This window comes from Pungitius pungitius, chromosome 12 (genome assembly GCF_949316345.1).
Source record: "Pungitius pungitius chromosome 12, fPunPun2.1, whole genome shotgun sequence".
Taxonomy (NCBI): Eukaryota; Metazoa; Chordata; class Actinopteri; order Perciformes; family Gasterosteidae; genus Pungitius; species Pungitius pungitius.
Genome location: NC_084911.1, coordinates 4181546 through 4205891, shown reverse-complemented (window position 1 = coordinate 4205891; position 24346 = coordinate 4181546). Strand labels below are relative to the sequence as shown.

The window sequence follows — 24346 nt, the reverse complement described above, 5'->3', positions numbered from 1 at the left end:
GGTTTTTTAGAAATTTCTAGAGAGCGCTATAGAGACAATTTTTTTAACAGTCCAGATATCCATGCCAAATTTAACAACTTTTTGAATATGATAAAGGCCCCAAAAAGGCCCGCGGTCTGTGAGAATAATAATAATAATAATTCTTTGAAATACAATAGGTTCCTCTACGACTAGTCGTAGCGAGGACCCTAATAATAATTCCTTGAAATACAATAGGTTCCTCTACGACTATTCGTAGCGAGGACACTGATAAATTTACAGCAGAAATATTAGATTATAGTGTTAATGCTCTAATGTTTAAATGAGTGTAAACTGCGACTTGTTGCAGTTGTTAAAGTCTGCTTTGCGCTGTAGATTTGACTTTTGACACATGACACAATCCATCTCAAAGTAACCAGAGAACAACAGTAGCTTTGTTTTTTGCATGGATGCTTTTATTGATCATTATGCACAGTGAGCTCCTGCTATGCAGCCTCTTCTCCTGCTGTTTATCGGTACTTCTCAGACAGAGCCAGAGCCACAGCAGCCAGGAACTTGTCCAGAGACACATGGACCTCAGGGGTGAAGTCGTCGGGGAACATGGTGGCCATGACCACGAGGAGGTTGTGGGAGAGGATCTGTCAAAACAAAACAATTACACATATGTTACATACATGGAGGCTTGTGTCCGCTCTTCGGTCCAGGTTTGAGGAAGACTCTGCATCACAGTTCATTGTCTCGGAGTGAGTCCGGCTCTGCACCTTGAAGTTGGCCGGGTCCACACGCAGAGTGAAGGCATGCAGCTCACTGAGGTTCAGGAGACCTCCTTTGAGGTCGTCGATTTTGGCCACAGCTTCTCCAACTCCAGCCATCACAGTCAGTCCGTGCTTCTTCACATCGGGGGAGGAGGGGCTATGGTCCTTCCAGTGGGAGAAGTAGGTCTTGGTCTGCGGGTACACCCTCAGCATCCTGAGTGAAAAAGACAAACAACAACAAATAGGTGATGCTTTCACGCGTCATTAAACGCTCTGGATACGTCCCTCAGCTCATGAGCATAGTTACCTGGCCACAGCATCGCTGCCGATTTCCTCCGACTTTCCAGACACTTTGGCCCAGAAGGCTTTGACTACCTTCTTGTCCTTGGCAGAGAGAGTGGTCATCTTGGTGGTTGAATGAGTGTTGCTGAATGCTGCCCAAACTCGAGAGGTTTTTATGCTTGAAGTAAAGCATGGACACACCCGATACCTCCTCTGAGATATGTTGCAAGGCGTTCCACGCGTGTTGTTGCAGCCCCATGAGATAAGGAAAAACTTCTCATTTTGCCGCTCGAGCTTCTTGGAACTTTTCAAGATCTTTTCAAACCATCAGCTTTCACGTGGGGGGAATTAGAGCTCCAAATTAAAAATAGCCCCGAAACAATGGTGAAAGAAGTATTTGTTTTGTGACTTATGTAAAAGTATGTATATTAGCAATGAAAGACATTTAAATAAGTTAAAGTGAAAGAAATGCCACATTTTAGATTCATGATATTAACATAACTGCTATAATCTTTGATGTGTTAAAGTAACTTAATTGGTAAAGGTGGGGCTCATTACATTCACTTGATTCATTGTATCATAATTGAAAATAACGTTTTTTAAAGTAAGTTGTCCAATGATGTAGTGGAGTATAATGTAAGATGATTTTTGAAAGATCGCTGTCCAAGGTTCTGCTGCTCAGAACTTCACGGAGGGGACAGCTGTTAACAGTATTTGACCTCCTCCTTTTTCACAGTTTGGCTCTTGTTGCCTCATAGAGTACCAACGATTTCTTTTATATAAATTATCGTGGCTCTGAGGCCCTTTGCACATTTGCATCTTGGTCTCTGTGCAGCTGTGGAGGACACTTTACAGCTGTTACTTGTTCTCTGTTTCATGCAGAGATAACTAGCCGGAGAAGATACACCCTTCTATTATCATCGTTTCAATCACACAGACCTTGGCCGGCCCACCGCCCATCTAGTCACATGCTGCTGGAGGGGAGCAGGGGGCCTTTAAAAAGAGCATCTGATGTCCGAGAGCAGAATCATCTGAGCAGCACAGAAGAATCAGCACAATGGTTGCATGGACAGAATTCGAGCGCGCCACCATCAAGGACATCTTCGCCAAGATCGACTATAATGTCGTGGGTCCTGCAGCTCTGAGCAGGTGAGTCTTAGCTCTGTGTTAACAAGGTGTGCATGAGACCAAATCCTCAACATATCACGATGTCCTTCAGTCACATGTTCCCTCTCTCCACATCTAACTGTGTAACACTGACATGCTCTCCTCAGGTGTCTGGTCGTCTACCCCTGGACTCAGAGGTATTTTGGTAACTTTGGAAACCTCTACAACGCCGCAGCCATCACGGCAAATCCGCTGGTAGCAAAACACGGAGTAACTATTCTGAACGGGCTGGAGCGGGCTGTAAAGGACATGGACAACATCAAGGCAGCCTACGCCGAGCTGAGCGTGCTGCACTCCGAGAAACTGCACGTGGACCCCGACAACTTCAAGGTAGCGTTCGGCTGATGATCTTCTTCAACAACTAGTGTTAAAAAGAGGACCAGCTGCTGATGTTTCTGATGCTCGTTGTGTTGCAGCTCCTCTCCGACTGCCTGACCATCGTGGTTGCTGCTCAGTTCGGTGCAGCCTTCACTGGAGAAGTCCAGGCAGCTTTCCAGAAGTTCTTGGCTGTGGTGGTGTCCTCCCTGGGAAGACAGTACCATTAGAGAGCTGCAACAGAGGACCCTGCTGATCATGAAAAGCTCTGTTTTCTTGTTTCAAAATGAAATAAAACCATTACCAAATCCACCAAGTTGTTTTACAAGAATTCCTAATACAATTTGTATAACAATGAATAATATCATTCAAGTCAGTCTTCTATGTCGGTCATCTTTAGAGGGTCGCGGGGGGGCTGCAGTCAATCTAATGTGGGCTCAGAGACGGGGACATCCTGGAGGTAGAGATGGAGAAACAGACCGGAACACAAGCCTTAATGAAATGTACTTAGAATAGACAAATGTTCTAAAACAAAAGACAAATAAAGGCTTTTTTAAAACAGAAGATGATGACACTGTTGTGTGATTCAAAATCATTAACAAAATAATGTCTTAGTGTTTGTTGTTGTTGAGTTATATTGGAATCAAATCAAAATACACAGCAAAATTCTTAGAGTTAATTTTCCGCTGTCAGGCACAAGTGTTGAAGTGCAGAGTTGAAATCACACTGCAAAAAGTTGATTCTACTGTTACAGAGTCAATTGTATGAAAGGGCTGGAGTCATTATCCAGTGTCTAGGACTTGGGTGTTTAACTCTACATAAAGTGTATTTAACACTGATAGAGAGGTATTTGCGACACTTATTCCGAGTTAAATTCGTACACTTTGTTGAGTGTTGATTTAACACTGACAAGATTGGGACAATATAAACACCAGCTTAGAGTTAAAATGGAATCTCACAGAGTCAATTTAACTCTCTGAAATTTGCTTACTATTACTATACTCGTACTAGTACTATTACAATACTATTGTACAAATACACTCACTCGTTTATTTCACAAAAAGTTTTTGTTTGAAAGACATCATCTAAGTTTTGTACTTTCTTTTCTCCTTAAATCTGTAATTAGAATGTAACAACTGTTTCAACTTCATCTATGATTTCAAAATGATAAGTACTGCAACAAACAAATGTTTGAATAACATTTAAATTTGAGGGAGAGCTATACGTTTATAATATGAGAGCATCTAGAAAGAACAAATATTTCAGGGTTTGTGTAGCAGCAATAAATATTGATTATTCAAATAATTTCCCATGGATTTTTATAAATATATTTACGCTGAAGTAATCGATCAAGTGTTGACACTTTAACGATTGACTGAGTATATATAGTGTTACTTCTTGGATTTTTTTTTAAACAGTACTTTGTGCTCTATTAAACTTATCACCACATCTCAAAGTAACCAGAGAACAACAGTTGCTTTGTTTTTTGCATGGATGCTTTTATTGATCATTATGCACAGTGAGCTCCTGCTATGCAGCCTCTTCTCCTGCTGTTTATCGGTACTTCTCAGACAGAGCCAGAGCCACAGCAGCCAGGAACTTGTCCACAGACACATGGACCTCAGGGGTGAAGTCGTCGGGGAACATGGTGGCCATGACCACGAGGAGGTTGTGGGAGAGGATCTGTAAAAACAAAACAATTACACATATGTTACATACATGGAGGCTTGTCTCCGCTCTTCGGTCCAAGTTTGAGGAAGACTTTGCATCACAGTTCATTGTCTCGGAGTGAGTCCGTCTCTGCACCTTGAAGTTGGCCGGGTCCACACGCAGAGTGAAGGCATGCAGCTCACTGAGGTTCAGGAGACCTCCTTTGAGGTCGTCGATTTTGGCCACAGCTTCTCCAACTCCAGCCATCACAGTCAGTCCGTGCTTCTTCACATCGGGGGAGGAGGGGCTATGGTCCTTCCAGTGGGAGAAGTAGGTCTTGGTCTGCGGGTACACCCTCAGCATCCTGAGTGAAAAAGACAAACAACAACAAATAGGTGATGCTTTCACACGTCATTAAACGCTCTGGATACGTCCCTCAGCTCATGAGCATAGTTACCTGGCCACAGCATCGCTGCCGATTTCCTCCGACTTTCCAGACACTTTGGCCCAGAAGGCTTTGACTACCTTCTTGTCCTTGGCAGAGAGAGTGGTCATCTTGGTTGTTGAATGAGTCTTGCTGAATGCTGCCCAAACTCGAGAGGTTTTTATGCTTGAAGTAAAGCATGGACACACCCGATACCTCCTCTGAGATATGTTGCAAGGCGTTCCACGCGTGTTGTTGCAGCCCCATGAGATAAGGAAAAACTTCTCATTGTGGTGCTCGAGCTTCTTGGAACTTTTCAAGATCTTTTCAAACCATCAGCTTTCACGTGGGGGGAATTAGAGCTCCAAATTAAAAATAGCCCCGAAACAATGGTGAAAGAAGTATTTGTTTTGTGACTTATGTAAAAGTATGTATATTAGCAATGAAAGACATTTAAATAAGTTAAAGTGAAAGAAATGCCACATTTTAGATTCATGATATTAACATAACTGCTATAATCTTTGATGTGTTAAAGTAACTTAATTGGTAAAGGTGGGGCTCATTACATTCACTTGATTCATTGTATCATAATTGAAAATAACGTTTTTTAAAGTAAGTTGTCCAATGATGTAGTGGAGTATAATGTAAGATGATTTTTGAAAGATCGCTGTCCAAGGTTCTGCTGCTCAGAACTTCACGGAGGGGACAGCTGTTAACAGTATTTGACCTCCTCCTTTTTCACAGTTTGGCTCTTGTTGCCTCATAGAGTACCAACGATTTCTTTTATATAAATTATTGTGGCTCTGAGGCCCTTTGTACATTTGCATCTTGGTCTCTGTGCAGCTGTGGAGGACACTTTACAGCTGTTACTTGTTCTCTGTTTCATGCAGAGATAACTAGCCGGAGAAGATACACCCTTCTATTATCATCGTTTCAATCACACAGACCTTGGCCGGCCCACCGCCCATCTAGTCACATGCTGCTGGAGGGGAGCAGGGGGCCTTTAAAAAGAGCATCTGATGTCCGAGAGCAGAATCATCTGAGCAGCACAGAAGAATCAGCACAATGGTTGCATGGACAGAATTCGAGCGCGCCACCATCAAGGACATCTTCGCCAAGATCGACTATAATGTCGTGGGTCCTGCAGCTCTGAGCAGGTGAGTCTTAGCTCTGTGTTAACAAGGTGTGCATGAGACCAAATCCTCAACATATCACGATGTCCTTCAGTCACATGTTCCCTCTCCCCACATCTAACTGTGTAACACTGACGTGCTCTCCTCAGGTGTCTGGTCGTCTACCCCTGGACTCAGAGGTATTTCGGTAACTTTGGAAACCTCTACAACGCCGCAGCCATCACGGCAAATCCGCTGGTAGCAAAACACGGAGTAACTATTCTGAACGGACTGGAGCGGGCTGTGAAGGACATGGACAACATCAAGGCAGCCTACGCCGAGCTGAGCGTGCTGCACTCCGAGAAACTGCACGTGGACCCCGACAACTTCAAGGTAGCGTTCGGCTGATGATCTTCTTCAACAACTAGTGTTAAAAAGAGGACCAGCTGCTGATGTTTCTGATGCTCGTTGTGTTGCAGCTCCTCTCTGACTGCCTGACCATCGTGGTTGCTGCTCAGTTCGGTGCAGCCTTCACTGGAGAAGTCCAGGCAGCTTTCCAGAAGTTCTTGGCCGTGGTGGTGTCCTCCCTGGGAAGACAGTACCATTAGAGAGCTGCAACAGAGGACCCTGCTGATCATGAAAAGCTCTGTTTTCTTGTTTCAAAATGAAATAAAACCATTACCAAATCCACCAAGTTGTTTTACAAGAATTCCTAATACAATTTGTATAACAATGAATAATATCATTCAAGTCAGTCTTCTATGTCGGTCATCTTTAGAGGGTCGCGGGGGGGCTGCAGTCAATCTAATGTGGGCTCAGAGACGGGGACATCCTGGAGGTAGAGATGGAGAAACAGACCGGAACACAAGCCTTAATGAAATGTACTTAGAATAGACAAATGTTCTAAAACAAAAGACAAATAAAGGCTTTTTTAAAACAGAAGATGATGACACTGTTGTGTGATTCAAAATCATTAACAAAATAATGTCTTAGTGTTTGTTGTTGTTGAGTTATATTGGAATCAAATCAAAATACACAGCAAAATTCTTAGAGTTAATTTTCCGCTGTCAGGCACAAGTGTTGAAGTGCAGAGTTGAAATCACACTGCAAAAAGTTGATTCTACTGTTACAGAGTCAATTGTATGAAAGGGCTGGAGTCATTATCCAGTGTCTAGGACTTGGGTGTTTAACTCTACATAAAGTGTATTTAACACTGATAGAGAGGTATTTGCGACACTTATTCCGAGTTAAATTCGTACACTTTGTTGAGTGTTGATTTAACACTGACAAGATTGGGACAATATAAACACCAGCTTAGAGTTAAAATGGAATCTCACAGAGTCAATTTAACTCTCTGAAATTTGCTTACTATTACTATACTCGTACTAGTACTATTACAATACTATTGTACAAATACACTCACTCGTTTATTTCACAAAAAGTTTTTGTTTGAAAGACATCATCTAAGTTTTGTACTTTCTTTTCTCCTTAAATCTGTAATTAGAATGTAACAACTGTTTCAACTTCATCTATGATTTCAAAATGATAAGTACTGCAACAAACAAATGTTTGAATAACATTAAAATTTGAGGGAGAGCTATACGTTTATAATATGAGAGCATCTAGAAAGAACAAATATTTCAGGGTTTGTGTAGCAGCAATAAATATTGATTATTCAAATAACTTCCCATGGATTTTTATAAATATATTTACGCTGAAGTAATCGATCAAGTGTTGACACTTTAACGATTGACTGAGTATATATAGTGTTACTTCTTGGATTTTTTTTTAAACAGTACTTTGTGCTCTATTAAACTTATCACCACATCTCAAAGTAACCAGAGAACAACAGTAGCTTTGTTTTTTGCATGGATGCTTTTATTGATCATTATGCACAGTGAGCTCCTGCTATGCAGCCTCTTCTCCTGCTGTTTATCGGTACTTCTCAGACAGAGCCAGAGCCACAGCAGCCAGGAACTTGTCCACAGACACATGGACCTCAGGGGTGAAGTCGTCGGGGAACATGGTGGCCATGACCACGAGGAGGTTGTGGGAGAGGATCTGTAAAAACAAAACAATTACACATATGTTACATACATGGAGGCTTGTGTCCGCTCTTCGGTCCAAGTTTGAGGAAGACTCTGCATCACAGTTCATTGTCTCGGAGTGAGTCCGTCTCTGCACCTTGAAGTTGGCCGGGTCCACACGCAGAGTGAAGGCATGCAGCTCACTGAGGTTCAGGAGACCTCCTTTGAGGTCGTCGATTTTGGCCACAGCTTCTCCAACTCCAGCCATCACAGTCAGTCCGTGCTTCTTCACAGAGGGGGAGGAGGGGCTATGGTCCTTCCAGTGGGAGAAGTAGGTCTTGGTCTGCGGGTACACCCTCAGCATCCTGAGTGAAAAAGACAAACAACAACAAATGGGTTATGCCTTCACGCGTCATTAAACGTTCTGGATACGTCCCTCAGCTCATGAGCATAGTTACCTGGCCACAGCATCGCTGCCGATTTCCTCCGACTTTCCAGACACTTTGGCCCAGAAGGCTTTGACTACCTCCTTGTCCTTGGTAGAGAGAGTGGTCATCTTGGCTTGTGTATTGCTCTTGTTGGAATCAGCCCAAACCGTGAGGGGTTTTATACTGGAAACAGAGCGCGGACACACCCAGATCCTCCCCTAAAATACGCTCCGAGAGCTGGGCGTGATGATAAAAACAGAACAGAAGTGACCTAGCAACAAGATTACTATGAGAGGAAAATACAAGTGGATATATATATTCAACAGTTTGATGTTTCATCAGTATAAGTAACATAAGTACTTGCAGCACCAGGCAATGATGGGACCTTAAAACTGAAGTCATTGAAAGCACCAATGAAAGGCATCATTTTTAATAGCAAACAAATAGGACCTACAAATCCAGTTTAAGTTAATATATAAATTACAAACCCCCCCATGCTGCGTAGAGCAAATATTACAGCAATTGCTCTGGGATTCATTTCAAGTACCATTTAGAGACCTAAGTGAATTTAATATTGCTTTACCTAAATTTTGGGTTGAAATTAGTAACCAAATATATGAGTTATTCTCTGTGTGGAACCCATTTATTGATTTTCAAAGAAGACTACGCCAAAATCACAAAGGGGTTTAGCATTCCCTTAGTTTGATCCTTGGAGGTTTGGTGCCTGGGGACCTATGAATGTGCTGCTTCCTCAGCGTTGTCCTCATTAATATCTTCATGTTTCAGGCTGTATGGCTGCCAGTGGTGTGTTGAGGAAGGCATGTAAGCCTGTGTTAAACAAAAATCTAATGAGTGAAACAAAGAACTTCATTTCAGTTACTGCAGATATTGGTGAGTTTAATCAAACATACTTCAAATCCAGGCTCTATGAGCAAGACATATTAACAGATTTGTTCAGCATTTGGAAACTTTCCAACGCAATGACAAAAGTCATTTTTCTGCTTCACACAAAGTGTGTGTTTCTAAGGCTTATCTACACTGTGCTGCAGCTGTGAGGGTGGATCCCCTCGAAAGAATGAACAGATAAGCTGTATTTGCGGCCTGTCGTTCTGCTGATATCACATCCACACGGCTGCTTTACATTAACAGAAGCCGGCTGTCAGTTTGAAACCAAATGAGCGGATCAATGAATCAGTTTACTAGCGTTACTGCCCATTCAGATTGGCTTAACGTGAGAGAAGTGATCTCATCAAGCTGTTCAAAATAGTGGTCTGATTTCCGATTGGCTGTTAGCTGTCCTATAAAATGCTGCTGTGTCTCAGGCATTGTTCATACCAGCACTATAGGCTTGTTATCTTTGTGACTCCTCCCAAAGACACGCAGCTGTCTGAGGAAAACAGCTGGCATGACAAGGGATTTTCTTTTAACACGTAACATGTGCATGGCTGTCCGACGCCTGATAAAAACAAGAACAATTGGCAAAAAATGATGCGAGGGAAAAAATGACAAGTAGAACACAAAACACGGCAGAGTTTCGGTCTAAGAATATCAAAGTCATTCAAAATTCCCAATTATTTCATCATTTAGCTTGACTCTCTTCTGAGGTATAAACATAATGTAGAACATTCCCACAGGTAGCTCACAATTAAACCTCTTTAAGGCAACTGTGAGAGATATATAATAGTAATAGTACATAATAATCCGTAATATAATAGGCTGCAGCCCCACTCATGTCTCCTCCACTTCGGGTCCTTGCTTTGAAGCAAAGAGAAACCTCCACTTTGCCTCTTCTTGTCAACCAATTTATCTGTGAGGTTTGTGCTTTAACATCCAAAATGGGGCATTGTTTGAGGTAAGCATGATATTACATAACTAATTATATGTGTACTATATGTGTACTAATTAATTATATATCTGGGGATTGAAAACCGAAGAACAAAAGTGACGATTAAAACAATAATAAGCCAATGTTTTGAGATAGAAATGAATGAATGGGTTGATGTATTTATAGATTAAAGAGGAGTCAGAACAGCTGGTGACCCTTTAAATGAGAGAACAGCAGTTTTTGTCAGTGACAGCATGAAGGAGGAAGTACTCCTCTGTGCTAGAGCGTCCTCTGGTGGACATTCTAACACATGCACTTCTCATTAAATCAACTCTGTAAAAAAAACTAAATCAATGTTACATAAAAAAAACCAGACAGATGTCTGAGTAAGATGTAACACATTGGACTGGGCAAACTAAACACAGATGGCAACTGACATATATACAATATAAATATAGAATGATTACAATAAACAGTGTGGTCCACGTTTATTAATTCATTGTTTTTCCAAAATGCACAAATTGGGTAACACACAAACCTTCATAAAAAGATAAACTAAAGAGCTGTGTGATTACATAAAGTAGGCGTGAGCTTAAAAATTCTAAATGTATAAAAAGATAGATACTTAAATAAAACAAATTAAAGTTCATTTGCTCAAAAGTGAATACAAAAATTGTTAAAAAGTCTTTAAAAAGTAAATTTTGACATCAATAGCCTATGCACTTTGTTTGAAGAATTACATTTTAGGCATAAAAACTAGCAGTTTATATTGACATATATTATTTTAATATTCACATCTCACACGACACATCCTTTAAAGACCCCAATTCGACACTTTCTGGTTCCCTGACAAATCTCACCAGCATCACCACAGAGGTGGCTGCACCAGTGCCTTCAGCCACTTCTCAACAACGTCTCGTTAACTTTTAAAAGCACAGAATATGACAGAAACACTAAAATCTTTCCTTACTACCTTCCCAAATACCTTCAAGTATAAAACTAGCAACAGCCATAGCTGGCAGAGAATCTGGTTCCTGGGCCGTGGCTCTTCGTGTCACCGAGGTGATGACAGAGAGATACGGTTTATTTGGGGGAAATGTAGTCGCCATAAAAAGATTGCTGGTTACAAAAAAGGTGAATTTAAAAAATGGCCCTTGACGGTTCTGAATTAAGTCAAAATCAGAAAAAAAATCAATATCAAAAATACTTAAATCTTGTGTATAAATATTGATCTAGTGTTGAAGTTAGATTACTGTAGCACCAATGAGCAACTTGATGCAAGGACACTTGTCACAGGACAGCCGTGGCTTTTGTTATTCCAAATGACACATGACAACGAAAAGCAACGACATTCACATGGAGTGAACTAAAAAGTGTCTCATAATAAATGGGTTTGACTCGTAAGTGGCGCTAAAACCAGTGCTGGTAACTGGACCCCTGCATGACCGAACTAGTGCCTCAACAGACGCCAGATGTTTTTTATTTATTTATTTTTTTAGATTGTACCACAAAATAAATCCACGTTTTCAGCCCCCACTGTGATTAAAAAACAACACGACAGTGCACAAAAAGAAACATAACAATGGTGCCCCGCTGCACCTTATGATGCACCTAAATGATGGTGGGTGAACACAAACACGCACACAAACTCCCTGTCTGTTGTAGTCACGTAGATATGCTGCGTTATGAGTAGTTACTGGGGATCGGCTTTATTTGGTTTCACCGGCAGGAGGAGAGGAGCCCAGCAGAGGAGACTTCGGAGACACCTAAAGACAATTTGAAAAGAAAAAATGGTATCATTTCAGAAATCTTAGGACGTTTTAATTGCATGCTGTCACTTACAGCTGTCCTAAAGCCTTTATCGCGTCGTAGCTGCTGTCAAGATTTAAATACTTATTCTTCAGCAAGTGGTTTCCTTCAGCTGCAAGTCGACAAATTAGTCAATACCTCCTTCCTCCGTGGCACATTCTGCCCTATGGGATCGTCGAATGCTGCTGCGACCTTGTGTCGACCCTCATGACCCCAGCGAGCGTGCGCTGGCAAAGGACTCACCGGGGAAGGAGGCTTGGCGAAGTTGAGCTGAGCGTACAGAAGCACCGCGATGTCGTTCTGGCTGGCCTCCAGGGCGATGGACAGGGCCGTGCTGCCGTCCTGAGAGAAACGAGGCGGCGACGGCGAGAAGGTGAGATGGTCGGCTTTTGTCAATTAAACAAAAAACAGGACTGAAGAGGAGAGGAGAGGAGAGGAGAATGCCTACGTTGTCGGTGAGCGTGGCGTCGCAGCCCGGCACAGAGAGCAGCTGACGCACTATGTCCACGTGACCGTGTTCGCACGCGCACATGAGTGCCGTGGAGCCGTCGTCATCGCGGATGTTGACCTGCGACCCGCAGGACAGCAGCGCCCGCACCATGTCCCCCCGACCGTGGCTGACCGCCAGCATCAGCGCCGTCTGACCGGCCTAAAAACACACGTTCAAATCCTTTAAACTCCTTTCTTTAAACGTGCTGCATCGACTGTTTCGTCAGCCCGGAGAAAAGCGCATGCATGTAGTTGCATGTAGCTGCAGAATAAGTCGCATGGGTTTGTTATTTTGCGGAGGTTCAGTAGGACCGATCGAGCAGCAGGGGGCGCACCTGGCTGGCCTTGGCGTTGACGTCCCCCGTGCGCAGCAGCTGCAGGACGGTCTGAAGGTCGCTGTCGGAGTGGAAGGCAGCCAGAGCTGTCAGCATGATGGCCGTGTAGCCCGCCTTGTTCTGCTTGTCAGCATTACACAGGCCTGTCAGGTAAATGGGGCAATGAGTAAGACAGGAGACACAACAGCAGCACACAACCACACACACCCACACACACACAGTGACACAGGGGACGCGTGACGTGCGCGAGACGGGAATGTAAAAAGGCAATTGTATACGATAACTTGCTTAACTTATGGACATCTGGAGCCTCTATCAGCCACATGTACACTTAAAATCACACACACACAAACACACACACACACACACACACCTGTGTCCAGCAGCAGCTTCACCACGGGGAAGTTGGAGTGGGAGACGGTGTAGTGGAGCGCCGTGTTCCCGTTGCCGTCCGCCATGTTGATCACAAACTGCAGCAGCTGGGGGGAGACTGAGGCGAAGGTGTTCATGTAGGCCTCCACCACGGCCGTGTCCGCGGCTTTGTGACAGGAGACGCGCAGCCACTCCTGCAGCACGGCGGTGTAGGCCGCCCTCTGGGGTCAGACGCGACGAGGACGGTTTGGTCACAGGCTCACAGACATTTGACAAAAAGGCTTTGCTGGAGAGCCGTTAGTTAGAGAAACGCACACAGGAAGTGTGTCGTGTGCCCGTCCTGTACTTAAAGCCTTCTTGTTTTGGGTTTTATTACAAACGCTATTGTATCTTAGACAAATTTGGACTTTTAGCAATCTTATTTTAAAAGAGATATACAGGCTCTAGTTAGAAAGTTGATGGTGTTTGAGTGAAAAGCCCCCCCTGGATGCTCCTGGCGGAGTGAAGGGAGGTGAACTCACTGCTCCTTGCTGGCTGAAGGCGTTGGGCTCCCCCAGGGCCTTCTGCAGGGCGTGAAGAGAGGACATCAGGCTGTCACTCAGGTCCAGTCTGAGACGGAACCAGGGGACAGCGTCAGTTACAAATGCTTCCATTTAATAACCCCCCCCCCTTCCCCCGCTGACCACGTTGCGCGGTTACCTGAGCTCCTTCGGGGGCGCCGCGGGAGTGTCGGCCGGCGGCTTTGGCTCCGATTGGCCGGAGGGGGCGCTGGTCTGCGGCGATGGCGAGCAGGAGGAGGCCGGGCTCCGGTCAGACGCGGATTCGTGCTTTTCCGATGAGCGGCCCGCAGCCCCGGCAGCAGCCGCACGCGGAGGGGGCGGAGCGGAGGCGGGGTCCGTTGCGGGCGACTCGGGGGCTTTGTCTGGCCGGTTTGCGTCCGCGGCACCGCAGACCGATTGGGACGCGGCCGCGAGTCCGGGGGCGTCGCTTTGCGGAGGCCGGGGCGCCTCGCCGGGGGTCGGCTGCTGGTGGCGAGTCGCCGACGCCGGCAGTTTTTCTCTGGCTTCGTGATACTCGCTGGAGTCGCTCCCCTCATCCGAGCTCTCGCTGCTGCTGTCGTCCGACGACGTGGACTCGTAGCTGCAAGTCAAGGACACATATTTTGGGGGAGTTGGGGGGGGGGTCCGGGTTAGGTACAGTGAGCAGGCAGGTTTGATACGTACCCTCCATTGACTCCGATGAACTGCAGGTTCTTCTTTGTAGAGGGAGATCCTGGTTCACCTTCGGCTTTTCGCTTCATAATGGACCTCAGGGACGAGGAGGCTGGGGACCGGAACGCGACGTGGTCAGAACAGAGGCGGTGGTTGGTCAGTGGGGGGGGGTTTGAGCAGAGTGCAGTCCGGTTACCTGTCTCTGGGCCTTCTTGTGACTCGACAGCCTCCGGGGCAGTTTGAACGCCCGTCTCTTCTTCTTTGGACTGCAACAAGCTCATCTGATTACCAGACGCGCCGACAGCAAACGCGGGATTGGCTACCGGCACCGAAGTGGACAACTCGCTCTTCAGGACGTCGCGGACCTGCTTGGAGCTGACGGCTATCGGCAGCTCGACCGGAGCATCTGTGAGACACAAATGAGACTTCAATGTTTCGACCTTAACAAAACCAACGACGTTACGAAGGAAAAGTAAGACTGTGAAAGTTGTCTGGTTGTACTGGTGAGTGAATTCTGTCTCATAATATTCAATTTTAGTTTCAGAGACCTTCGGCTTGTCCTCTGGGGTGGCCCTCAACGGGCAGGAGGGAGGGGGAGCTGCACATCTCCGCCCGGAGCAGCGTGCCCACCTCCACCACGGTGGGCTGCTCCAGCGTGTACACCTGAATCCCCACAGTCCTCTGTTCCCTCTGCTGGGGGGGGCGCGTGAAGCTCACCAGGGTGTGCAGGCTGCAGCCGTGCGGCTCCTGCCAGCCCACGCTGGTGGCCATGACCGGGTGGTCGGCCCGAGGAGCCCCCTGGGCCGCCGCGGCCCGCTGCCGGGCGTCTTGCAGCTCCTGCGCCGTCCTCTTCAGCTGCCCCTCCAGCTGACCCACTTGACTCCTCAGGGCCTTGGCCTCTGGCAGCAGCCCCAGATCCTCCTCCCGCACCCCAACCCCCACGTGACGGCCGCCCCTCGGGTCCTCCGGTCCCACTCCGATGGTGCGCACGTCCCGCTTTGAATCGGGTCGCGCTCCGCCGACGATCACAGTGTCCTCGATCTCGCACCCCGAGTCCTGCAGCTTGGAGCCGTCGGGTGTGGCGGGGGACGGGGGCTTGTTGTTGCTCCTCTTCTCCCCCGTCACCACCTCTTCCTCGGGGATGTCGATGTAGAGCTCGCCGCGCGGACGCGCCCGGTTGAAACTCAGACTGTGACCCAGGAACTTCTGGCTCTTCAGCTGCACGCTGAGCTGCCGTTTCTCCTCCTGCAGCACGGAGATTTTGACCTGCAGCACGGGGATGGTCTTCACCTGTTCCTCCAGATCCCGAATCTTCCTGAGGGCCGCCGCCATCTGCTCCCTGACGTGCTGCAGGTGGGCCGGAGTCGGGGTCACTGGCGTGGACAGGCCAGAGCTCACCGGGGTGTAGGACCCGCCTCCACCGTGGGCCCGGTTGAAGCTGTGCGCGCTGCTCAGAGAGGTGTTGGAGCCCGCCACGCTGCTGTGCATGCTGCCCAGCGTGGAGAACCTGCGGCCCTCTTTCTCCTCCTCCAGCTTCCTGCGTGCGTCCAACAGGGTCTTCTCCACCCGGGCGGAGCTGAAGCTGGGCCTGTGCGCGGTGTGGTAACCCGGGGCGCAGTAGGAGAAGGACGAGTGGCGGCTGTCCACGCTGGTGTTGGAGCACAGGGACTCGGTGGAGGTCCACCAGGAGCCCGTGTAGCCGTAGCCGCGGGGCAGGGAGCCATAGCGGGGCCGGCGTTGGACGGGCACTTTCTTGATGGTGTTTCCCTTCTCTATGTCGTTTACATATTTAAGGAAGTCCAGGTCCAGACGGTAGCCGTAGGGGGTCTCTACTGAGTAGGGCGCCTCCTGTTCTTTGGCGTGCAGCGAGGGGGGAGCAGGCGGGTTGAGTTTCCCTGAGGGGGGGAGGGGGAGGGGAAAGGAAATCGACTTTAAACAAACGGAAATCTGCGTCTAATCTTGGGCTCAGTGGGCTCCAAAGCAATCAGCAAATAAGGCACAGAGCGGAACGGCACAGTTATAACACGGCATCGGAAGTATCTGTACAGCAACAACCGTTAATCTACCGGGAAGTCATCTGACATTTTAAATCTTAATTAACGAAACACAAGCTGCACCTGGGAAGCCGGGGTCCATATGCAGCACCTGAGCCATAATGAGCCTGCGGCTGCTTTCCAACAGTCGCCCACCAACACCTGCAGAGAGACACAGTAATAATAATACTTAAATAAAAAGGATTTGCTTCTCATACTATCTGCCTGTCAAGCTCAGTCATCTTTCCCAATAAGCACCCCCCCCCCCCCACACACACACACACACCCTGATGAAGCGCAGTCTGCTCTAAAGGGCTTAGCAGCAAGAAGCCTTCCTTAGTACTCTCAAGTTGTGGGTAGAATAAACTTGCGACTGGGAATAACGTGGCGGCGTGTGTCTGTTGGCATGTTAGCAACAGACATACCGACTTCTGCACGTCAGCGACAACACGAAGGGGCGCCACTTAAGACTTTGGATGGGTTCCACTTGGGTTTAAAGCAAGTCGCGCATGACTGCCTCCGCCCAACAGGAACCAGCCAGTGTTCATACGGACGTAGTGTGAATAATAGAGGAAAAAGCACAGGTGTGAGTAACACTGACGGTGGCTCGCATGCACATCACACAGAGCCCTAAAATCACAGAAGATTGCAGAAAATTGTTTTTGTCGCAAAGGTCAGAAGTTTTCTGTTCCCCCCCCCCCCCCGTCACCCTCCTGCCTTCCTTTTGGATTTTATCCGTTCATTTTTGGGAGCGTAGTGGGTCACAGTCAATTGTGTTTGTTTCTGTTCTGAGAAGAGGAATAGCAGAGGAAAGTTTCCTGGCAGCTAAATCCAAGACAGAGGTTGGAGACTGCCAGTTGCAACCTTATTAGGAATCATCGGTGCGCACTAACTTCGCCTCTCAATTCAGGGTTTACAGATACACTCTCTCTCTCTCTCTCTCTCCCCCTCACTTTCTCCACTTCTGCCCCTCCTGCGTTCTCTCTTATTTCTCTTCATTTTGTGTTTTTCCTGGTGCTCCCCCCCCCCTCCCTCCTCCCCCTCTCCACGTCAGCTGACAATCAGGAGGTTTCAGCTGGTCACGGTCTCGCCCTGACTTACCGCTCAGAGCCCACAATGCCGATGCCTGTGAGTTTGTGTCTGCTCGGCAAAAGATTAACTTTCTAGGTCATCCCTTGGTGGGAATCGGGGATGTGGCGTTTGAGCCACCCGGCTGAACATCCTTATATTACTTTTGACTTTGAGGCGGCCTGGGATCAGAGGTTTGCACTGCAAGCCTCCCACCCCGGCCCCTCTTGTGCCCCCATGTGACCCCGGTCCAGTGCTCGCTCGCTCGTTGGTGAAAAGTAGGCCGCTTGGAAGCACGGAGCGAATTGACGTGGTGTTTTTGAAGCCCTTCAGCAAGTTCAGTGTCCCGCTGCGAGTCCCCTTATCGGCGCCCCTTCAGCACCCACTCGTAGCGCGATTACCGCACACACATGGGAGGCGTGCATGCACATACTGACCTTTTATTGTCATCGACAGAATTATAAGACCTCAGAAATGCCGCAAAGGGCACGGACACTAAGCCAAACATATTTGGAATTCTAGCGGGAATTTGTCAGATGTCCTGGAAATCAACAACTGGGACCTCCTCACATAAATAGGTCAAAAAATATATACGGGCCGTACACAAAACTAAAAGCGAAAAGTGGGAGACGAGGCAGTTGTGAGAGCGTCTGTTCGTCTTTAGCAGGACCTTCGAGTGTCACTGATTGTACGCCGAGGTGTGGGTCGGCCCACACAGAGCAGGACAGAGAGGGAGAGACGAGCCCGTCTAAGGGAGCGAGAGGCAGCAGGACGGTGGAGGACAGCGCTGGCAGGGGACAATTGAGGAAGATATAATTAGATATAATGACCAAAACGTCCCAGGCCCAGCAGACCGCTGAAGTTCTCTACTCAAAATCACATCCACCCACATCAACTGCTCCCCCCCCACCCCCCCTCGAAACGCCCCGAGCAGCAGGCCTCCACATCTGCTTCTCCATCGGGTGTTTCAGATGTGTTAGCGATGTGGGGCCCGGGGAGCAGCGGTTGACCTCCCTCCCTCCCTCTCTCTCTCCCTCTCTCTCTCCCTCCCTCTCTCTCCCTCCCTCTCTCCCTCTCTCCCTCCCGGCTTCTTTTCAGCCCTCAAACAAAGTTCCTCTGAGATGACGTCTGAACAGAGAGCAGAATGCGTCCTTCCTCCATCGTCTCACCACCACTCCTCAGGCGACTCTAACCTGCCCGCAGCATCAGTCCCTTGCCCCATCGCAACCCCCCCCATCCCCCCCCAGTGACTACACATACCACAGGAACGGAAGCTCTACTCCCTCCTTCCCCTGCGATTATGATGAGGACATCCCTCGGGGGGATGACATGCCGTCCACCGAGCACAAATGACACATGTCCTGTGAGAGGTCACGAGAACCACAGCGACATAATGACGCGTTGGTGTTTTTCAAATAGACATTCATTCTGCTTGATTCACAGCTACAGGATCCGCGTGCCCTTAGTGCACCAGAGGGTCCGGACCACCACGGGAACGAAAGATACATTCCGAGGGTCAGCTCTCTCAAGTTTGTCAAACTCGTTGCTTCCATTCATTATTATTGCCAATACAGAGGATTAGACCTCAGCATCGCGAGCTCTCAAACCTTCCAGAGGAGACCCTTTAAAAAAAAATAAAAAATTCCACCGCCTTACTGACTCTGAGCCTTGGCTTGGGAATGGTTTGTGAATTAGGAAAAAGGAAAAAAAAAGGGGGGGGGGGGGATTAATTTTTCACTTCATACCAGCTGCTCGCGCTGCAAGGATGGGATCTCTCCTCCCCAAGGCTCCTTGCTGTCCCTTCCTTTGCTTGCCCCCTTACGGTCAGCACCTGTGGGAAAGCAGATAAAAGGGGAGCTTAGAAACGTTCGACCGTAGCAGTAGTGTGTAGCCAAGATCACACGAGGATAAAACGGAGGTAAGTAGCCCCCAGAAGACATCGGTCCAACATTTCAAAGAGGTGTGCGGCTCTGTTGACACAGGTCGCAAAAAGAGTGGCCCACCGCAAGGCCAGAAAAGCATTCCAGAGGTTTTGACAGGAGAGCCAGATGTGAACACTGTACCCCAGTGAAATGCCACTCACTGTCTGATCTCCTCGAGCTGCGGGCTGACCCTCGAGCGCACTCCCCCCCCCCATTCCTCGCTCCCACTCAAAAGCTCTCTAATCAATTCAAGCCTGGGAGCCTCCCTGCCATGTGATCAAAGTTTTCTGTTTTTCCTTCCTCTGTAACTCACACTACCAAATCAAAAGGGCACACACACACACCCAAAGGTTTTATGCTTTGTGGGAGCAGAATCACCTCAAAGCCAGACCCAATAATGCACCCCCCCCCCCCCCTCCCTTCATGGGCAGCCTCTGCAACACGTCGATCAGATAAGCGGGCGTGACTGTGTCTGCTGATTCTCACGCGTTCTGCTCCGGCTGCTGAGTAAGAGGGGGGGGGGAGGGGGGGGACTTTTTTTTTTGGTACGGGAGGGGGGGTCTCGGCGTCTGAAAAACACAGATGGGTGACCCCTGCATCATTTCATAACAACACGCGTTGCCGTTAAACGCATTGTTTCGCATCGCTGTCATGCCGATAGCCGAGGGTGGAGGGGCGCGTGGGAGTGTGGTGGTGGTGGGGGGGGGGGGGGGGGGGCGGGGATTTTCGACCAGTACGACAGCCGAATCACAAAGAGCCATTCATTCAGCCCCTAGTTCCACAGCTGGTTCTAATAGAAAGCAAGGAGGGGCATCCCAGAGAGGGAGAGGGAGAGAGAGAGAGAGGGTGTGTGTACGAGTGTGTGGTGAGGAAACTCGCCTCAAAACAAACAAACAGTTGATGTTATGGACCGACTGACAGGGACCGGAATTAAAAGCCTGCGGGCGCGAACGCCGTCTCGAGTCGACGATCGGCGCTGCCAACTGTGTGCGAGACGAGTTGTGAATGCATGATTGATTGAATCACAGAAAAGTGTGTGTGTCGATGTCGAAAGCTGCTCTCAGAGGGACGGGATTGAAGCAAAGCCCGCTGGAAAATACGTGTGTGAAACAAATAGCAAATGTCACGGGGGGGGGGACGGACAACTTGAACTCCTGTCGACTCCTACACGCCAGGAGATAACAACACTGGAGACTCCCACGGATCCACAAACACAGCTGGAGCAGCTTTTAAGGAGATTCGTCAGAGCAAAGAGGAGTCAAGTCTGACACCGATGAGTCAAGTTATTCCGCTGCTTTTAATTGGTCTCCTGGATGATGGATCAGACACTAAGACACATGTTAACAAATGCACTCAATACTAACTCGTCATTGCAGTTCAGAAAGGCCCTCAGACGACCGCTGCCCTACCAGCACATGTTGGGGGGGGGGGGGGGGGGGGGCCTGAGACGCTATCTGGCAATAGTTTGATGTCTGAGGAAGAAAGGGTTACAGGAAAAGGGAGCTCCGTCTTACTATTCCCAAAGGATCCCGAAACAACCCAGTCACTTCCTCCCAGCCCGGGAGAAAGAGTAACAAGGGGGGAGGGGGGGGGGGGGGCATATACGGGAGAGAAAGAAAAAAGGGGAAAGAAAGCTGGGGGAGAGCAGTGAGAGGAGGGGGGGAATGTGAGGAACGAAAGGGAAAACTGCAGGAGGAGGTGGGGAGAAGTGCTGGAAAAAGTTCTCGAATGAGAAGGCCACGGCTGCCCTCTGATTTGGACGCCACCAGCCACCAGCCACCAGCCACCGCCTCGGACACCAGCGCGAACCGCCGCCTCGGACGCCACGGTGAAGCGTGCCGCCGGTGACGCAGAAGCGGCTCCTCACCAGGACTCACGGTTTTAAAAGACCTTTCCTCATAAGCTTTAAAGGCTCCGCCTAGAAGATTACCATCATTTGTGCATTCCTCCCCTAAAAATAGCCCGACAATAGTGAATCCCTACGAGAAGCTGCACTTTGTACGACCAGAAAAAAAAAAAAAAAAAAGATGATTGTTGTTCAGAGGTTTTCCCCCCTCGGAGTAAAAGGCCGCATGGACCTCGATATAGACTTGAGGAAGAGTTGTAAAAAGTTCCATAAAGAGCCCGGGACACACGGTTGTGGATCTATGAGGCTTCTTTGTGCCTCCTCTTCACTCTGCAGTTGGCGTCATTCGGCCAGATGGTCCTGCATTAATGATAATACATCAGCAGAAGTGACAAACATTTTTCTCTCCCGTGAACAACCCGTCGCTTGTCGCCGAGCGTCAAGGGGCCCTCACCACGTGGATGATCTCACAGCAGCTTAGCAACGCAGTGTGTTCCTGTGGTTTGGGTTCAGAACTCAACTCAGGACAGTGAAATCACAGTCCAGTGGGACGTCCCCCTTCAGGACAGTCTGCCTTTTTAGCCCGAAAAGCCCCGTTTTCCACATTAAGGAGTGGTGGAATCAAGGAGCAGACGGCGTCTGGCTAGAGCACGGCCAAGAGGAGGAGGAGGAGGAGGAGGAGGAGGAGGCGGGCCAGCTCCCATTACTCCTGCAACGGGAGCAGAGTCTGCTATTGGTCATTGTGCTGACCTCCAACAGGAAACTGAGCAAGGGTGGGGCTGCGCGGCACCGGGAAGGAGGACAAAAAAGAAGAAAAAAAAAGAGAAGGGAGGAAATTTGGGAGCGAATTCCTGTGCAGTTGCAAAGGTGGGGATTAGGAGAGGAGCCGTGTGCTGTTCTGAAGAGGACCGAGGGGTCTGGAGGGGAGGAAGACAAAGTCCAGATGGCAGCGGGGAGCCGGTCAGAGCAGAGCTGTGTGAGGGGGGGGGGGGGTCAAAAGATCAGGTTGGCGTGTGTTGTGGCGCCGAGCCGGAGCGGCGCAGGAAGTGACCTCACTGTGCTGAAGGGGTTCCGTCTCAGGGATCTAAAATCGATGAGCTCCTGATTTGAGTGACAGCTGTCGATCTAAAGACCACAAAGAAACATCCGCAACGCTGAGGAAAAAAAGCTCCCCTTGACAGAAAAGTCCATCTTGCTTGTTTGAGTGATTCATGTATTGAGGGAGATCAAGTGGGATTATTTAGGCAGATTACCCCAGTCCCCAAATTCCTCAAAAGCCAGATTAGAACATATGTTCGCCAAAAACGTCTCTTTATTGGCTGCCCCAATAAATAAAGATAAGTAGGAGCATTTAACCCTCTCTGTCTGGATAAATCAGACTGAGGGTACGTCTGTAATGCCGAGCTGATCGCTAATTTAAACTAATCAACCACTAATACGACCCGGAGCTTTAGGTCCGATCGGCACAACACATGCTGTTGAGAGACGGACAAAGGTACAGGCTGCTTTGAGGCCTATATCGGGCCTATATTGATATGGTGTTTGAACCCCTCAGTGCAGTAAATCTGACCCGAGTTGCTTATCGGGGGTCGACCTTAAAGACAGTGACTCTCACGCAGGTTCCAGGTTGTAATTTCATTGGCCTCAGTAAACCATTAAAACGCCCCGGCGTGTGTCCCAGTGTGCAAATGGGATTTATAACCCCCACATTCCTCGCCTGCACCCCTGGGTCCACGAGATGTAATGAGACAATCGCATTCCAGCATCTGAAGAAAAACTACAGCTGCACCCAAACGCAACCAGAGTGTGTGTGTGTGTGTGTGTGTGACCCCCCATGGGGTCCCTGAAGAGTCGGTTTTCACTACTATTACACTCAGATTACACAGATCCCCAAACAAGGAAATATTCAGTCGCCTTATTGGGTGCACCTGACTGCAAATACTAGGATAAATATCGGAGCCACAGACCATGTGACGCCACAACAGAACCCATCGGAGCGGTGATTTAATGCGGCCAGCTGCATATTACACATTACACAGGACAGTGGCGTATTGTGTGTGTGTGTGTGAGCCTGTAGCTGACGACCACACACCCACACACCCTGCCAACTTCGTCATGTCCTTAATCACCGGAACATCTCATGTGTTTACCAGTGATTCAGGGCACCATGGGACCTCCTGACAAGTTCATTAATAAACAAACAATCCTGCATAATAAGAACTGTTGCACATTCGGGTGAAACATGAGTATTTGCCTTTTGGATTTTCATCCACCTCCATCAGCCCTAATCCATCCTGCTCTGAGGTCCACAGCACGTTTGAGGCCTAGAATCCGAAAAGCTGACAAACATCTGGAGGTAATGGAAACTTGCAGAACGCACGGACCCACCCTCTCCCCCGAGGCCTCAGTCCTCCTGACCGAGACTTTCATTTCAGGAATAATAAATGAAGTAATAAAAGTAGAAAATGGTTTAACTGTTGCAACCGATCACGTGTAATGCACGGAGGGAAAGTTTCATAATGAGGGGGGGGGGGGGGGAGAAGCCACCAAGCGGTGTGTGTGTGTGTGTGTTGACCAAAATGTCGACCTTAACAAAAGTTAAGGTCGCGTGGAAAAATCGCCTCCGTGACACAATTTGAGTATTTACTCTCCTCGAGGACATGCACCGCTTTAATCGACACATTATTACGAGTATCAAACCCAAAAAAATGAATGAAAGGTCACTGCAGGCTTCCATTCCCGATCGACGGATCCACTGATTATTAGTTCTGATTATTACAGTGATTCCACGGAGATGATGCTCTGAGTAAAAAAAAAGGCACCACAAGGAGACGCGACCACGAGACCAACGTCCCCCTGAAGCCAAAGAAACACTGCGAGGGAAAAATGAAACCGGATTATAATGAAGCGCAAGAACCGATACGAGTATTATTACTGTAGCCGGCGAGGTTTGAGCGGATAAAGGACCCGTTATTATGAGAGAGAGAGAGGCGGAGAGGGGGGGGGGCACCGGGCAGGACCGACGCTTCACAAAAGAAGTCCCGCACTCCGGGAGGCGCCTCGTCTGGAAGGAGGGCGGAGAGACGCGGGGCGGCCGGCTTCGGTCGGCTCACGCCCCGCGGGGCTCGTCGCGGCTCTTACCTGCGCCTCTGGGTGTCCGTTCAGCCGCGCCTCGGCCCGGGAGGAGCGCTCTCTGACGGGGAGACGAAAACACCGCAGCCGAGATGCTCCGAGCGCGCTCCGCCCGCCTCGCCTCCTCTTAAAGGGCCAGCGACCACGAGGCCAATCAGGAGGCGC

The 24346-nt window shown here is 48.5% G+C and overlaps 6 protein-coding genes across 6 annotated transcripts; 2 read left to right on the top strand and 4 right to left on the bottom strand.

The window, feature by feature from the left end:
• Positions 1 to 427: 427 nt before the first annotated feature.
• LOC119220426 (hemoglobin embryonic subunit alpha-like) lies at positions 428 to 1185 on the bottom strand. The gene is made up of 3 exons (XM_037476449.2): positions 1042 to 1185; positions 741 to 948; positions 428 to 617 (listed from the first exon to the last, which is right to left on the bottom strand). The coding sequence occupies exons 1-3, from the start codon at positions 1137 to 1139 to the stop codon at positions 489 to 491; spliced, it is 435 nt and encodes a 144-aa protein (XP_037332346.2). The 5' UTR covers positions 1140 to 1185; the 3' UTR covers positions 428 to 488.
• An 845-nt stretch (positions 1186 to 2030) lies between these two features.
• Positions 2031 to 2805, top strand: LOC119220412 (hemoglobin subunit beta-like). The gene is made up of 3 exons (XM_037476427.2): positions 2031 to 2165; positions 2291 to 2513; positions 2600 to 2805. Exons 1-3 carry the CDS (start codon positions 2074 to 2076, stop codon positions 2726 to 2728), a joined length of 444 nt encoding a protein of 147 aa, XP_037332324.2. The 5' UTR covers positions 2031 to 2073; the 3' UTR covers positions 2729 to 2805.
• Positions 2806 to 3976: 1171 nt separating this feature from the next.
• LOC119220425 (hemoglobin embryonic subunit alpha-like) lies at positions 3977 to 4726 on the bottom strand. The gene is made up of 3 exons (XM_037476448.2): positions 4606 to 4726; positions 4305 to 4512; positions 3977 to 4181 (listed from the first exon to the last, which is right to left on the bottom strand). Exons 1-3 carry the CDS (start codon positions 4701 to 4703, stop codon positions 4053 to 4055), a joined length of 435 nt encoding a protein of 144 aa, XP_037332345.2. The 5' UTR covers positions 4704 to 4726; the 3' UTR covers positions 3977 to 4052.
• Positions 4727 to 5585: 859 nt separating this feature from the next.
• On the top strand, positions 5586 to 6331 carry LOC134132983 (hemoglobin subunit beta-like). Its single transcript, XM_062566196.1, has 3 exons — positions 5586 to 5729; positions 5855 to 6077; positions 6164 to 6331. The coding sequence occupies exons 1-3, from the start codon at positions 5638 to 5640 to the stop codon at positions 6290 to 6292; spliced, it is 444 nt and encodes a 147-aa protein (XP_062422180.1). The 5' UTR covers positions 5586 to 5637; the 3' UTR covers positions 6293 to 6331.
• A 1209-nt stretch (positions 6332 to 7540) lies between these two features.
• LOC119221061 (hemoglobin embryonic subunit alpha-like) lies at positions 7541 to 10309 on the bottom strand. The gene is made up of 3 exons (XM_037477475.2): positions 8170 to 10309; positions 7869 to 8076; positions 7541 to 7745 (listed from the first exon to the last, which is right to left on the bottom strand). Exons 1-3 carry the CDS (start codon positions 8265 to 8267, stop codon positions 7617 to 7619), a joined length of 435 nt encoding a protein of 144 aa, XP_037333372.1. The 5' UTR covers positions 8268 to 10309; the 3' UTR covers positions 7541 to 7616.
• A 130-nt stretch (positions 10310 to 10439) lies between these two features.
• On the bottom strand, positions 10440 to 24300 carry kank2 (KN motif and ankyrin repeat domains 2). Its single transcript, XM_037477471.2, has 13 exons — positions 24191 to 24300; positions 19027 to 19112; positions 16298 to 16375; positions 14729 to 16075; positions 14377 to 14586; positions 14193 to 14292; positions 13669 to 14109; positions 13491 to 13578; positions 12971 to 13190; positions 12598 to 12740; positions 12222 to 12422; positions 12017 to 12115; positions 10440 to 11730 (listed from the first exon to the last, which is right to left on the bottom strand). Exons 3-13 carry the CDS (start codon positions 16332 to 16334, stop codon positions 11674 to 11676), a joined length of 2943 nt encoding a protein of 980 aa, XP_037333368.2. The 5' UTR covers positions 16335 to 16375; positions 19027 to 19112; positions 24191 to 24300; the 3' UTR covers positions 10440 to 11673.
• Between the last annotated feature and the right edge of the window lie 46 nt (positions 24301 to 24346).

Bases quoted from the DNA above. Each gene is read 5' to 3' on its own strand.
- LOC134132983 (XM_062566196.1), top strand. From the start codon at position 5,638: ATGGTTGCATGGACAGAATTCGAGCGCGCCACCATCAAGGACATCTTC. The intron at 5,730-5,854 runs GTGAGTCTTAGC...TGCTCTCCTCAG, and splicing joins GGTCCTGCAGCTCTGAGCAG to GTGTCTGGTCGTCTACCCCT. The intron at 6,078-6,163 runs GTAGCGTTCGGC...GTTGTGTTGCAG, and splicing joins TGGACCCCGACAACTTCAAG to CTCCTCTCTGACTGCCTGAC.
- LOC119220426 (XM_037476449.2), bottom strand. From the start codon at position 1,139: ATGACCACTCTCTCTGCCAAGGACAAGAAGGTAGTCAAAGCCTTCTGG. The intron at 949-1,041 runs GTAACTATGCTC...TTTTTCACTCAG, and splicing joins GGCAGCGATGCTGTGGCCAG to GATGCTGAGGGTGTACCCGC. The intron at 618-740 runs GTGCAGAGCCGG...TTGTTTTGACAG, and splicing joins TGGACCCGGCCAACTTCAAG to ATCCTCTCCCACAACCTCCT.
- LOC119220412 (XM_037476427.2), top strand. From the start codon at position 2,074: ATGGTTGCATGGACAGAATTCGAGCGCGCCACCATCAAGGACATCTTC. The intron at 2,166-2,290 runs GTGAGTCTTAGC...TGCTCTCCTCAG, and splicing joins GGTCCTGCAGCTCTGAGCAG to GTGTCTGGTCGTCTACCCCT. The intron at 2,514-2,599 runs GTAGCGTTCGGC...GTTGTGTTGCAG, and splicing joins TGGACCCCGACAACTTCAAG to CTCCTCTCCGACTGCCTGAC.
- LOC119220425 (XM_037476448.2), bottom strand. From the start codon at position 4,703: ATGACCACTCTCTCTGCCAAGGACAAGAAGGTAGTCAAAGCCTTCTGG. The intron at 4,513-4,605 runs GTAACTATGCTC...TTTTTCACTCAG, and splicing joins GGCAGCGATGCTGTGGCCAG to GATGCTGAGGGTGTACCCGC. The intron at 4,182-4,304 runs GTGCAGAGACGG...TTGTTTTTACAG, and splicing joins TGGACCCGGCCAACTTCAAG to ATCCTCTCCCACAACCTCCT.
- LOC119221061 (XM_037477475.2), bottom strand. From the start codon at position 8,267: ATGACCACTCTCTCTACCAAGGACAAGGAGGTAGTCAAAGCCTTCTGG. The intron at 8,077-8,169 runs GTAACTATGCTC...TTTTTCACTCAG, and splicing joins GGCAGCGATGCTGTGGCCAG to GATGCTGAGGGTGTACCCGC. The intron at 7,746-7,868 runs GTGCAGAGACGG...TTGTTTTTACAG, and splicing joins TGGACCCGGCCAACTTCAAG to ATCCTCTCCCACAACCTCCT.
- kank2 (XM_037477471.2), bottom strand. From the start codon at position 16,334: ATGGCTCAGGTGCTGCATATGGACCCCGGCTTCCCAG. The intron at 13,579-13,668 runs GTAACCGCGCAA...GTTCCGTCTCAG, and splicing joins GCGCCCCCGAAGGAGCTCAG to ACTGGACCTGAGTGACAGCC. The intron at 12,741-12,970 runs GTGTGTGTGTGT...TTTACCTGACAG, and splicing joins GAAGCTGCTGCTGGACACAG to GCCTGTGTAATGCTGACAAG.